Source organism: Poecilia latipinna, unplaced genomic scaffold (genome assembly GCF_001443285.1).
Source record: "Poecilia latipinna isolate Pla-1442-1.1 unplaced genomic scaffold, P_latipinna-1.0 Scaffold35, whole genome shotgun sequence".
Lineage (NCBI taxonomy): Eukaryota > Metazoa > Chordata > Actinopteri > Cyprinodontiformes > Poeciliidae > Poecilia > Poecilia latipinna.
In genome coordinates this window covers 687,802-702,748 of record NW_015112651.1, presented here as the reverse complement: position 1 = coordinate 702,748, position 14,947 = coordinate 687,802, and the positions used below count along the sequence as shown (strand labels likewise).

General features: G+C 38.3%; 1 protein-coding gene across 1 annotated transcript in view; it reads left to right on the top strand.

Annotated features, from left to right (window-relative positions):
- Positions 1-14,947, top strand: part of gabbr2 (gamma-aminobutyric acid (GABA) B receptor, 2) — a gene marked incomplete at its 5' end in the record, with an annotated part of 137,410 nt that overhangs the window by 53,869 nt on the left and 68,594 nt on the right. The window contains 4 exons of the mRNA XM_015042774.1: positions 1,032-1,274; positions 7,161-7,221; positions 12,710-12,790; positions 14,510-14,660. Of these exons, the coding sequence (XP_014898260.1) occupies positions 1,032-1,274; positions 7,161-7,221; positions 12,710-12,790; positions 14,510-14,660 (536 nt within the window). The remainder of the gene's footprint in view (positions 1-1,031; positions 1,275-7,160; positions 7,222-12,709; positions 12,791-14,509; positions 14,661-14,947) is intronic.

The window sequence follows — 14,947 nt, the reverse complement described above, 5'->3', positions numbered from 1 at the left end:
TTGTCTAGGGAGATATTCCCAAGCGAACCATGAAATATAATCTCTGTCTGTCCTCAGACCTCCTTCCAGAGAGAAATGTCCAAAGACATCTCCCTTGGAAGACTTGTTGATTGCCTACTTCCCAAATACCCAAATCACCTTAATTAACTGCTTCACATTCTTCACCCACCATAGACTGGTCAGTTTATTAGCTAGTTTATTTTAGCTGCTTGTATTCCGGATCTCATCCTCTCAATTATTACCTACACCTCACGGCCACAGTTGAGGGTTGGAACATAGATCGACAGGGAAATTAACTTGGCTCTCTATTAACAGCAACAGACTGGTACAACGTCTGCTTCGCTGAATATGCAGTCCCAATCTGCCTATTGATCTCCTGCTCCATCTGCCTTCACTAGTGAACACGACCCTGAGATACTTAAAGTCTCCTAACCTGAGTGTTGACTCATTTTCAAACCAAAGTTGAAAATGAGTCAACGGCAACCCTTAACTGGACCACAATGTTGCACCTAGACATAATTGGTGGCAAGGGAGGAAGTTCTAGTGAAGTACACTCATTGGGACTGAATCCCCAAACTGGATGTGTTTTAATTTCTAAATCGAAATGTCAGTTTGTTTATACCTTAGAGCTCTGTCTCTACTACTTGCTTTTTTCATATTTTAGCATTTTAATTGCATTCCCTTATAAATGCAGTCTGACATTTTCTTCTTTTTTTTAAATGAGTGAATCTGATCCTTTTGAAAATGCTGTAGATACATTTTCTATCCCCCCCCACCCCCCAACAACTTTGCATATGTTTGAAAAGTGTTTTTGTTTTCAATTTTTATTCAGCTAAACGTGTTTGTTTTTCTTAAACTAAAAGTACAACAGAACAAATCTGAAAAAAAAAATAATAATAAAATCCATCCTCTTGCAGTTAAAATACCTTTGAAATACCACTGTAATGGTTCCAGCTGCTGAGATGATAAAAAGTAAGAAGATGAATCAACATATTCTCCGCTTTATGTCGCCTCTTCTACTTGCCTTTCAGACCCCAAAGGAATACGAGAAGGAGTATTACAGGGAGCTCCAGCAGAAAGGTGTGGAGGCAAGCAAGTTTCATGGCTTTGCCTATGATGGGATCTGGGTAATTGCAAAGACCTTGAACCGAGTAAGGGAACTGCTGCGGACAAAAGAAAGGCAAAATATATATCACAACTTCACTGTGGACGATCGGGAAGTGGGGAAAATGGTGCTTGACGTCATGAATGAAACGAACTTCTATGGAGTTACAGTAAGTCAATAAGATTATTCTTTTTAAGTGATTATTTAACGCGTCGTCTTTTAAAGTTAAACACCAGTTTCCACAGCATGTGGAGCAATTGGAGCAGCTGCTGTTGTTACAGAATAACCCATTGAATTCATCCAGCATGTACATATTCAGGTAACTTAAGACAACTCAAGCGATTCATTACCAATGAAGAAAACCTGTTGTGTTATATGGAGTGGGCGAATGGTATAACAGCAAATGGAGGCATGGATCACTGCTCCGCAAAACTGGAATCTTGTTTGCAGATTCCAAGCCATCCTTGCATCTGAATGAACCCTAGAGTCCATTCAGATCTGCACACTCTCTTCCCTCTATTTAAGATTGATCCTCGCTGTCACGGTAAAAGCTTTTTTTGTGCGCTGTTTGCTTGTGCTTGTATGTGTGTTTGAGAATACCTCCCGACTCCCTGCACTAGCCACACGAGGCTGAGATGCTTCCAACCTCAGCAAGCGCAAGGAATGCAGAGTGGCAACGCTACTTTAGGAAGTCAATTCAAACTTTAACCAGCAATGGAAAAACGAAAACTATTAGCTGATTACGGTGGGTGAGAGTAAAAAAGCACCTGATTGTTATAAATGGATAGCAGGTGGCACCTTTAAATTGAACCGTTAGTTTTTATTCCGGCATTTGTGCGAAAACACTGGGTCATCGTAGAGTCCAGAACTTCACCATCCAAATGTTTTTGAAGGCGTCTAGTAACACATTGAAGAGTGGCTGACATGGTTATTATTATTTTGTCTTCAGTTGAGCTTAGACTACTTGCCTACTTAGAAATATAAAAATTATTTGGAGCAACATTGGCGATGGCGGTAGGCGTTCGTCTTGCGATCGGTGGTTTGCCGGTTTGATTTCTGGTCCACCTGCCCTTATCGTTTGTTCCCTTGGCAAGACACTTCACAAGCCTTGCTTGCTGGTGTTGGTCAGAAGGGCCGATGGTGCAAAATTGCAGCCTTGCTTCAGTCAAAATGCCCCACAGCGGCTGAAGCTACAAACCGGTAGCTTGCCATCATCAGTGTGTGAATGTGCCCTTTGATATTTTAATTTGATATACAAAAAGGAATATTAATGTATTTATTGTTATTATTATTATTATTATTATTATTATTAAGATCCAGTCTTGCTATTTTTAAATCAGTTGACATTATGCATAATGTAAATGTTGTACTCTACGTTATGTATTTTCCATGCACATAGCGTCATTTAATAGCAAAATGAAGTAACTAATTTACGTATAGTTTTTATAAAATTGCTGTAAATATCAAACATATCTGAAAAGAAATTTGACTTTGCAATTAGACGCCTCAAAATTGGCTTCTGTCTCTTTAAGAAGCTCCTGCTCTTTCCACCTTCTGCATATCATCACAATGTTGTTCTTCCATTGTGGCTTTTACAAACATTAGGAGCAGTGAGCAGTATTTTGTATGATAGGAGGTGCTCTGTTGGGCAGAATCTCCAAAGATGCATAAAAGAATCAAAGCAAAACTCCAAGTATGCTTTGATCAGGGAAAAACATTAAAAACATGACGTAAAGCTAAAAAAAAATAAATAAATTATTTTGCATAATACCCTATTTTTTTTTTACATTCAACGTTACAAATTATCTTATGTAATCATACATTTTGTCCTTGTTGCACATAGTTTTAAAAATCTACCTAGTGTGCCAACACAAGTAAGTGATGAAAACTATTTAGTACTAATTAGTTAATTAGTGGTTTTAGTGTGTACCATTATACCATTATCTTGTTGAGAATAATGGAGCAACAACTGCAAGCTTCAGACTATTACTACAAGAGTGCAACTGCCTCAGACTCGGTCTGTCTCTTATTCAAAATCCCATAAATTAAATTATCCTTCCAAGCCCTTTTTTTTTTTTGCATGAAAGATTTCTGCCTGCTCTACTCTGCTCTTGTCCACCACTTTAGCATCTCCTTCTAGACTCCAATAGCAGTTCTCAAATCATAGTTATTATTGGTATCATGCAGTAGGAATTTGTCTTTCTGAAATTAGTTACAGGAAATTCATAGTTACAGGTTACATTGTCAGAAAAGACTCTTTAAATGTGACATATATTTTCTATTCAGAGTGTTGTGTAAGCAGCTAAATGTTTATCATGGTTGGACAACAGCAATATTAAATTTAACAAGAATACTGCCCAAAAGTGTTAAAGCAGAGAAAATGCAAAAGTAATTAAATACATGTTTGTTGCGAAAGGTTTAAGATCTCCCAGCTATTATAGCTGCTCTTTTAAAGGATTACATGAAGGACGACTTAGCACATAGAAACTTCCACCCACTCACGACAAAGACTGGGGGAGGCAATTTCCCTTCCAGCCACACTCCATACATCTTTTATGCTATTTTGAAATCCTGATTTCAAAAGCAACTATTACACAACCCCCTTGCTTTGCTTGTGAATTAAATGACTTTCAGTCGGTTGACAACATTAATCCATGCATAGGCACATGTGTGAAGATTGTGCTGATCCTGGCGTTGCTGTAGCCGTGTGCAGTTGCAGCAGCAGGAGAGTGATGATCGAGGGCTCCGTCGTATCGACCGAGCTGGTGTCAGGGCTACCGAGAAGAAGACAGACATTAGCAGGAACGCTCTTAGGATAGAGAGAGAGAGCATCTAGCCACTAGAAGCACAGGATGAGGCAAACAGCATACGCAGAGGCCCGGCAGTCTGTAATTTGAGGATGGCAGATGTAATGTTTTTTTTTGTTTCTTTTTTTACATTTGCTTTGCTGTTCATGAGTAATCAGAAGTCATTTTGTTGGCACCAGTGTCTCTCTGTTTAATGGTGAGTGCCACTCTCTGAGGCATCTGTTTTTTTTTTTTTTCTTTAAGTATGCATACTTTCATAAGTGTGCATGTGTTCATGTGTGTGCGCGTACATCAAAGTTACTCTCCCATTAGCAGCGTTGCAACCTGAAAACCTCACCCTGCGGATGTCACACCTGCAGCCCACGGACTCTCATCTCATTTGACCCGAGTGTTGCCGTCGCTTGCAGTATTCTCACCCTCACTAACAAAGTGATACCTGACCGCCTCCTGAGTCTCAGCTAAGACACCACACACACACACACGCACACAGACACACACACATAGATGCACACATGCATAAACACTGCGATTTCTCCATAAAACACATGCCACCTGCTCGAGTCCCAAGTTGTCTTGCACATTCATTAAGAAAAAGAAAGAAAAGGGTTTCAATCAGGAATTGTTTGACAACATTAAACCATTTATCTAAGACTTGTAAAGTAATTAAGGTGTTTTAAAATCATTATGTCCCATCACCATTTCATCCATTTGTAGTTTTTGCTGTTTTTTTTTAACTAGTTTTCTCAGTCATGAAATGGAGTCATATTTTTAAGACCTTCATACTACAAAATGCATCATTTCCAATAATCAAAAAGGGAATGTTGTATGATTTTCAATCATTTTCAATACCTTCGTCACATATTTGTACAAGAAATGCATTTACTTTTATGATTCATGAAAATACTTAACTCCAAGAAAATAATAAACTGGCACACAATACTTTTAGTACATAGGAATGAAGCAGATTATTTACAGAGAAAAGGGACTAAGGAAGGGACAAATTGGTACGAAACAGTGATTTCAATTAGTAAAGAGGTGAACTGACTCTTAGCAGTCCAGTGTAATATTTAAATTGGACACCTCCCTGTGTTGTGCATAGTGTACTGTACAGAAAAATGCCCATAAACCATTGTTGTGTGCAAATTTAGTATAAGACTTGAGGTTCCTCTTTTGTGCCAAAATGAATTGCACTTCTTTTAAAGAATCTTGATTTATTTTAATAGATGTCAAAGTGAAAAATCATTTAACTGGTCTAATCTGAGCAAAACTATTCTACACAGAACACCGTTTACATAACCTGAGATTAATGAAAGCTTTATTGTATTTGTAAAAACACAAAAAAGTAATTTTACAAAAAGATATGATCAGATGGAGGCGGGCACGAAGGCATCGTTGCATAAACCTGAATACAATTATATCACATTTCCGTATTTCTTCCCACGCTTTGAACCATGCGGCTGACAACCTTTTCTGTGGATTTTTCTTCAACCGCCAGGGGGCTCTGTAGCAGAAAGTGAATAATTGGAAGTCAAAATTGGAAATCAAAGAAGAAAGTGCTGATTTTCATTTAGAACAAGCACATGCTGTTAGCAGCAGGCACGACAGAGAAATGTTTTCAAATTCATACCCCCCTCATCATGGAAACAACACGAAGAAGAACGAATGCATGGTTCGGCGTTGGAGGCTGGGTCCTTAACAGCAGATTTACGAGCTTGTGAAAAAGCGGCGGCTTCTAGTGAGGTGCGCTCTATAGTCCGTAAAATATGGTAAATAGTTTATTTAAAACACAGCTTTATGCTTTGTGAAACCTGTTTATCGAGGATGCAGAAGGAGGAGCCCAACCAGGGTGACGTCTACGTAAGTCCAGCCTCAGCTGATCTCATTAGAATGAGCCGGTGTGGCATGCAGCTACTCTTGCAACCAATATGAACGCAGAACTTTAATAGCTTCAAGTCGAGTTTCTGCTCTTGTTTTCAACCTACATGTTCTGACCCCTATTACACACCCCAGTTATCTCAGTGTAATCCAAAAGCAGCTGCTCAGGAGTACATGCACTGCAACACACACACACGTTCAGGCGCAGCATGTTGTGCATCACAAATCTAAAAAGACATAGAGAGGCTGAGTGCTAGAAGAGGCTATCTGTGTGACACACGCAAGTACTGACCTAATGTAGTAGCACACTAAGTACACGCACACAGAACCACAAGCATTCACACTCTCGGGTTAACATCAAAGTTGCCACACAAAGAATGGGATTCAAAGAGAGGGGTGGGATCCTTCTTTGCCACTTCAAAGCTTCTCGGTTTTTTAAGAGAAAATCATCTCCGGCCACCCCACCATGTCCCTTAAGCTATGATTTAATCAGTCGTTGCAAACTATCCGTCTGTCTGTCTCTGCGTGTGTGTGTGTGTGTGTGTGTGTGTGTGTTTGTCTCTCACCTATTTTGTTAGCCAACAGCTAATATGTAAACCCAGTTAAATGCGTAATTAAGGAGCTCTGTGAGCAGATGGTGGGCTGAATTAATTGAACACTCCTGGTAGATGAAGCAGGAGAGAGAGAGAGATAAAGGGAAGATGGAGTGAGAAGGAGAGTACAGAACAAGGAAGATTGGAATGTATGAATAATGGGAAAAGATAAAAGTGAAATAATCACAACCAGTTTGTCAAGACCTCCAAACGTGTATTCTCATTTTGACCGGCGGGTTTGTGACGGACACTGCCTGGCTGGAAATTGATTGAACCACAGACTTTCTAATGTCGTATTTAGTCAAACTGGGATAGATGTTTGACTAGATGTATATTTCCATCAGGAATCATTTTTCCTTGGTGTCAGTTTTTTTTTTTTTGTTTTTTTTTTTTTCTTTTCTCCAGCCAAGTGCGGGACACACAAACGGACTGAAATGAACGTTAACTCCAAGAGTTAAATCACTGCGCCTTACTATTCTGTGACTGCTCCAAGAGTCTTGGCGCCTGAATTGGCCGAAGGATAATTTTGTTTACCTCTATAAACAGATCAATTTTGGCCAGTTCTAATCAAATGAAATTAAGTATGTCAGAACCGAGCCTCTGCCCTTTCCCTGCCAACACAGACAAGAAAGCATTGTGAATAATGCTTTCTTGTCTGGGAAATCGGCTCCCTGCTTAATTCATTGAATAGTTTAGCACATGTCTTCTTCAGCGCAACCTAATGTCTTAATAATCTAAATGAATATGTATTTCATTGTGGTTTGCTTTGCTTATTTTCAGGGTCAAGTCATGTTTCGCAATGGAGAGAGGATGGGCACAATAAAATTCAACCAGTTTCAAGGTACTTTTTCTGAATGACCTGCCTTTATTTTCTGACCTATCTGTCTTCATTTCTAAGTGCAAAATGTTCACTTTTCATGTTGCAACCGGACTGTCATCTATTTTATTAAAAATTTGTTCCCTTCCCCAACGCACAGAACATGACTGTGAAGTTGAAGGGAAGGCATGTTTTTTTTGTTTTTTTTGTTTTGTAGATTCTTATATGGACAATCATATTTAGAATTTAGTTACTGACATAAATAAACTCTTTGACAATAATCGGATTTATTAAGTTGGTCTGTGCAAGTGTAAGAAAAAAAAAAAAGTTTTTTGCAAAATGGTTCCAGTCATAGCTTAGCCAGATTGTCTCTGAACTTAAACTTTAAGTCTTAACAGAGATTCTCAGTTGCACTTAGGCATAAACACTGATTGGGTCATTCTTACACTATATGCTATTTTATCAAGAATACACTTTGATGAAATAGCATACAGAAAACTAAAGCACTTTTTTATTATTTTACTTCCAGGTAGTATTTACAAGCTCCATAAAAAATATTCACCACCTTAGATGTTTTACCCCTTTTTATTGACTTTAAAAATCAGTCATGATCAGCAGAATTTGGCTTTATGTGCTTTTAATTAGATATAAAAATACATATATTTTTTTTATCCCTGTGGTTCTGATGGAACTAAACATGAAACAATAAAACGTGGAAACATTTGCATGGCAATTTGTTGCAGAACAACTCGTCAGCCCAAAAGAGAATATAATTGTCTATACTTTTGGTAAAAGTTTTTTTTTTCTAACTCAGAAAATATAACTTCTTTTTCTATTTGCTCTTTTTTTGAAGCATTTTGCTATAATGCGCTAATTCCCATCTGATTGTATTCTTGCCATGCTTGATGTGCATAGACTGGATCCTTTAAAATGTTTGAAGTTGTGGCTGAAGTGCATCACTGAAATGTTTCACATGTTGTGCCCTCACGTCCGCCTTTAAAGTTGCTGTGAATTATTCATGTGACTTTTGCATTTCTTTGTCAGTAAAACAATCAATATTTGTTGAGACTGTTTTCCCCTGGGGGAATATAAAAAAAGACATCTCCCCAAAACTTTCTCTATGGAGCTGTACCATGCTTCTGGTTTGGCAGAACTTGAATTGATGTGTCCCCTCCTGTGGTTATTAAATGCATTTGTGGAGGTTCTGAGTCAGAAAAATAATAATAAAAAATCTTCTGTTGTCTTCCTATAGTGATACACCCAGTGGTTGTTTTTGAGCTGACAGGATTTCCTGAGAATAACCCAAAAGATTGGATCTTAAAGCAGGGGATTCCCACCTCCCAGGCATCTTAGGCTGTATGAAGCACAGCAGCGTGCTGGTGTTCAGTCCTTTCTCTCAGCCTAACCATCTTATCTGTCTGACTGCAGAGAGGCTTGATCCCTCTGGCTGGTTACAACTCACAGTCGTACACTCTGCGTATGTATTTTCTCTGTGAAACCAGAAGAAGTATTTGGAACAGAGCTAATGTGCAGAGTCAGGGTTTCTTAAAATCTGCATCTATCCAGTCTGTTAGATTGGGTCTACTCTGTCGAGGGGTTTCAGTGTGCAAAATCAGTGTGCAGCATTCTCTAATGATTACTGACCCTTCTCTATTTCTGCTTCACCACTTCATCAACCACTTTGTCACATACCCCAGTGTTTACTCTGACGTCTTGCCTTTCTTTAGGCTGGAACAGGGTTTTTCATTATAAATAAAAAAATAACTTTTGTTTTGCGAGGCACTGGAACTTGACAGAGATGGAAATTTCCTCAGTTTTAAACTTAGTTTTGTAAAAAGATCTTTAAAGTTGTAACCTGCTTGAATTGTTTTCTTAGAAATAGTTTACAAAAATGTTTTTTTTTCTCTCTCAAAAATTGCAACAGAAGGCTTCTGTCATATCTTCATGCTATCTCCATCTCTTCTTTGCTATCTTTGCCTCTGATCAACCTTTGCTGTATAATCGTACGTCTCACATGTACATAGGAAGTGATTTTGTCACCCCTTTTTGACACACTGCACCAAAGCTCTTGCTGGTTTGAGAGGTAGTGAGGGGTTGCCCCATTTTAAATATTTTTAAAGGTGGTGATCTTCCACATGTCACTGTCATCTTTCTGCGGCCTGTAATCCTCAATTTCTCCCTGTCGGTACGTTTTTAGTCAGCGGTTTCTGACTCCTGTTTTCCTTCTAATGGAAATGAAATGAGCGAGAGTTGTGCATCAGAGGCTCTGATTGCTAACACTGTCCTTGTGATTTAAAATATACATGCAAAAAATATAAACAATAGAAAACCATTACTCCAAGCAGCAGTTTTTCTATTGACTTTAGGAATTTTTAGCTTGAGGCCAGTACCCTGAGATTAAAGAACATGAGGTGAAACACACATGTGCAGAAGGTCAGAGAGATAGGAAGGCACCAGAACATTTAGAGCCTTCTAGGTGGCCAGCAAGAGCTTAAAACCATCAAAGATCTCCAACTCTGTCTTATCAGGATTAAGAACCAGGACATTATGAGATAACAAACCCATAATTGCAGAGAGACTAGCTTCTTCTTTTGACAAGTGAGTATAGTTTCCTATGATAGAAAGCATATGCAGCTGAAAAATGATGATAATAGAACAAAAAAGAAGACCAAAAGACACAAGATTGAGAGAAAATAGCGATAGACCAAGAACAGTGTGCCTAATAACTGCTTAAAAGAAAAAAAAAAAGATGTGGAGTGAAAGTAAGAAATGAGTACAACAGCTTGAGAGGAAATTATGGAGAAAACAGGATAGGTCACATCACCAGTTTGACAGCATTTCAGATATTTAAAACAAACCAATAATTATCAAGATCAACTGATCAAATCCCTTCTTTGTATTAAACTGTTTTCTATCAAATTGCCGAGCCCTATGCTCAACTCTATCCAATAAAACAGTCCACAGTGTCAAACGCAGCATTTTGATGTAGCAGTTTTTAAAGATGAAGTGCGATCAATATCTGTGCTTACCAGCAAATCGTTTAGCTTTCATTGGTGAAAGCCGTTTCTGATGATTTCCTTCATATCCTGCCATATTATGCACACACATAGTGCAGGGTTTCAAGTATGCTGTGCAGTACACCGACATACATTCAGGTCAGCGTTTTCTGCTGTAAAAAGAGTTTTCCACTGGTCCTATGTAACATGACAATTTTTGGAGGAAATTGAATTTGAGTTTTGATTTAATTTACTCATAAAAATGAACATAGTCATCAAAACTAACAGAAACAAACACTTGACGTAAACCACTCGGTGCCCAATGAAAGTCACACACGGGCTTCACTTTTTGAATTAAGCCACTGATGATATTACAACTTGCTGAGAGATATCTGTATTGTCGGCAAAAAAGGCATCTCTGTGTTTAACTATAGCTGGTTATTGCAAGTTGTTGATTTTAACCCTGATTATTTGGCAACAATGGATAGAAAGCATTGAAACACTGAGCAAGGGTTACTTTTTTTTTTTCCTGGATATGAAAACAAGAGAAAACGGGGTTAATTAATGACAGCGAAAACTTTTCCAGCAGCTTCATCGAGGAAAGTAACAGCCAGACAAGCTGGGGGCAATTTCTTTGATGTGGTTAGAGTTCTTTTGCCAAAACACTAAAAAAAAAAAAAAAAACAACAAAACTTTGAACCTCCCTCTTTAATTGACAGAAAACTGCGGCTTTCTGTAATAACTAAGAGACACTTCTACCTGTCCTACCTCTGCACATAGGTGCATATCTGGATGTGTGCAGCTGCTGGTGGCACGCTTGCTTTTAGTATAGCAAGAAGCTGAGAAATTCAGCATATATCTGATGTCATTTGAGAAAATAAAATAAACCCATATGTATGTAACTATTAAGTGAAGGTATAGCTGTTGTGCATGGATTAGATATATAATAAATGTAAGATTATGTAAGTGGTTAAGGAGTGGGGAGTTTTATAGGTTTATACTTCTTCCACACGCTCCCTTCAAAAAAAAAAAAAAAAAAAAGGTTTTATTTCCTCCAAAAGCATGTTGTGAGTCTGTGCCTGGAGCAGGTTTTTCTTTTTTTTTTTCTTTTTTTTTTCCATCTACAACTTGTCTGATATGTATTCTAGTTTGCATAAAATGTTTGATTTATAATGGTGGACTTACTCATTCGCCTGATTGCAAGGAGGGATTTTGTTTGCAGCTAAAGAAAAATTACATTTGAATTTAAACGAACCCTGGTACACTTCTCTCTTAATTCATCTGGAAGTCACATGGTCACCTGTAAAAGGCAACTTACCAGGTTGAAAATCCCTTGGTAGAATCGCCTTAGTGTGACATTTTCAGCTGCCGCTGGCTTTCTGTTGAGGACTGAAGATAAGATAGTGATTCACCAAGAGGAAAGCAGAGTGGAGCAGAGTGGCCCACTGGCAGATGATGTTGTCTGTCATTTTTCTTGTCAAGGACACTTCTGCCTAAAAGTTCAATTGGTCTTTGAGAGTGAAAACGGGGAAAATAAGGTGGTAAGGCTCGCACATGCACACCTGAACAAACTGCAGGTTGTGCATGTTTCCTACAAAGAAAATTAACAGCCTGTCTGCTTTTTCCCCACCCCTCCCATTTGCTTTCTCCTTCCTCCCAGTTGTAAAGTCCAACCAAGTAATAGAAAGTGAATGGCCATGTTTGCCTGACGGGGCCATTCCTTCTCTAATATTACACTGGAGAGGCTGTTTGTTCATAGATGTGCTTGAGAAACATTTCTGGGTAGAAGAGAATGGTGATAACCACAGTGTCTAGATTCTAGTTTAGATATAAACCCACATGTTTCTCCTTTCACATCAGTTAGCAAATCCTCCAGTTACTGTTTATCTACGGTGCTTTATTATGTTTTTTATTACCTTTTAAGTTTGATCAAGATAAGTATTAAGTTATTTATTAATTGGTGCTGTACTTAGGACAACAGAGCTATTTTAAACTGCTTGCTATGGAAGAGAAGCTGCTTGAGTAAGTGCTGAGGAAGACGCCATGTGGCACTTGGCTGACCAAACGAGGAGGCACAGAATGTGGCACAGGCCGGGCAGCAGAGCAGGTTGCTGGGGAAGGCTTACAGCTGCAGGAAACAACTACACTACTGCTGCTGCCTACTAAAGATTGTTCATTTGATAACAGAAAGGATTGGTTACACCTGGAGGCTCGCGTGCAGAATGAGACCGCTGCAGTCTTTTGCTTTTCAGCTATGTCCTTGGAAACATAGCTGTATGTGAAAACAGTGCAGGAAGCTCTCACTCCACTAGTGGGTCTGTGAAACCAGTCTGGATGCTTTAGCGCACATTTGAGTTAAATGGTTGCTTTTCTGTAGACATTTGATATTTGCAGAGTTTTATTTATTTATTTATTTATTACTTTATATCTGTCAACCCATTGTATGAAAATATTGTAAATACATATTTATGTGTGTGGGGAATGTTTTTTAATTATTTATTTATTTTTTTTTACAGATGGTCAGGAAGTAAAAGTGGGAGAGTACAATTCCATCGCCGACATCCTGGATCTCCAGAACAACTCCATCAGGTTCCAAGGTATGACAACTTTACTTGTGGAAACTATTGGGGTAAGGGTGTCAATCTTTCCTTGCAGGGAAAAAAAAACTCCCCCACTCAGATCCTTTCCTTAAACCCTAGAGAGGTTTAATACCTCACACAGGGCAGGACCAGGTATTTCACTATAAGTTGCCAAAGCAAGCTAACTGAAATGCAGGAAGGCAATGAAACCAGTTAAATAATTGTCCTAATATGCTTTTTGATTGTTAGAGTTGCAGCTTCTAGCATTCATTCACATTCAAGGGCTGCCTTTTTGGTCATCCACAAGTATGATGCGAACAAATGAACAGGCTGTTGCCATTTGATTTCAAGATCTCTTGTGTTTGTTTGAAACGCCATTTGTTTTGGGTGCTGGTGATAATTATAAAGTGGGACTTTCAGAAGCCATATTTAGATGACATTAGAATTGAATTTAGATTTAAATAACTTTAGGCATTCTATACGATAATCATGCTGAGTGTAATGCTGGAGTACGTCAGGAAAAGCCCCAGTTTATTGCCCCACAATGTTAAGAATCAGTGGTCACAAATATGACCAGCTGTTATTGATTGTCCATTTTATTCTTCAACATCTGTAGCCTGTATATAAATATGTATTTGAGTGCTTAGTATTCAGAACCCAACTCACGGGCAGTGACTCAGGTGCTGCACATCTACACTCAGTCCAAACTGGTTAAAATTGCTCATAATTTATGATGTAGTTATTCAGAAATAAAGTCTGCATATTACATTTAAACATAATTTGTCAGAAAAAATAAATAAATGAAATTGTTACATTTTAATGTAATAATTTAGGCCTAGACACAAGCAGTGCAGTTTTGAAACTCTGCAGCAATGCAGGGTTAAAGGTGACCTAGATGTCATGAGTTTGATTGAAGAAATGTTGATTTGAGTAGCCGACTCTGAATTGGGGCGAGAAAAAAAAAAAAATTAACTTGAGAACATCTCTGTTTTAAACTTGGCCTGTGTCTGCCTGTTTCAACAATTATTAATGTTCTCTTTTCTCATATTAACTGTATTTTGTGTCTCTAATGTCTGTAAAACTAAAACAAAGGAATTAGATACATTATACATTTTGACAATATGTATGTAATGTAACTCATATAGAGCAAAATACATATATATTCTTTTGTGTCAGCATCTGAATATTTTTGAGCCTGAACCAGGATCACAATTCACCACCCTAAGCTGGCCTCTCGCCTCTAAATTATTTAACGGTCCATTTTTCCTCTCTTTCGGGTTTTGCAAGTGTTGACACACTTTGGAATTTGTTTGATCCTTCTGGCTATTCTCCCCCCACGGCGCTCTTTCGCTCCATCTTCCCTTCTCTGCCCCACATACAGAAGCTCCTGCAATGAAAGCTTCCTGCTACGTCCCTCACCACAGTTAAACACACAGAGGAAGCCCATGCGATTAATTCTAAATACTAGAAAATGCAACGTTTGCCCACAATAACCCGAATGTGGCGCCGGTAGAAAGATTTACATGAACATTTGGAAGCTGAGCTTGAATAAGTTAATATTTTCTGCAGTAGCATATTTTTTTTAGAAGACGACGAATAAATCTAAAGGAGGAAAGTTCAAATAAATAGATTTCTTTTTTTTCTTTTCTTTTTTTTTTTTGGAAAAAGTTTAGCAGAGAAAATGGTTGAAACTTTAAGAAGTATGGAAATAACCTCCTCTCCTCCTTTGTGTCGTAGGTGTGGAGCCTCCCAAAGATCGCACGTTTGTCCGTCTACAACGGCGCCACATCAATGTGCCACTGTACAGCATCTTGTCTACTATAACCATCCTGGGGATGCTAATGGCCGGGGCTTTCCTGTTCTTTAACATCAAGAACCGAAATCACAGGTCAGCATCTGGAAACAGACCAGTGCAACCTTGGCAAAAAACATGCTAGCCAGTGTACTGTGGGAGAAAAAAAAATAAATTAGCAGATCTTGTAAAGGGAGAGAGATGAATGAAGGCCGGACAAGCTTATGTGGGGTGAATAGTAATAGAAATAAAAATGAATCTAGTCAGATAATGCCATTGTTTAATATACTTGTGTTTTTTTAGACTTTTTTTTTTTTTTTTTTTTTTTTTTTTTTTTCCCATGGTTTTTTTGAGTTTTAAAAGTTTTTGTTTTTCTCTTTTTT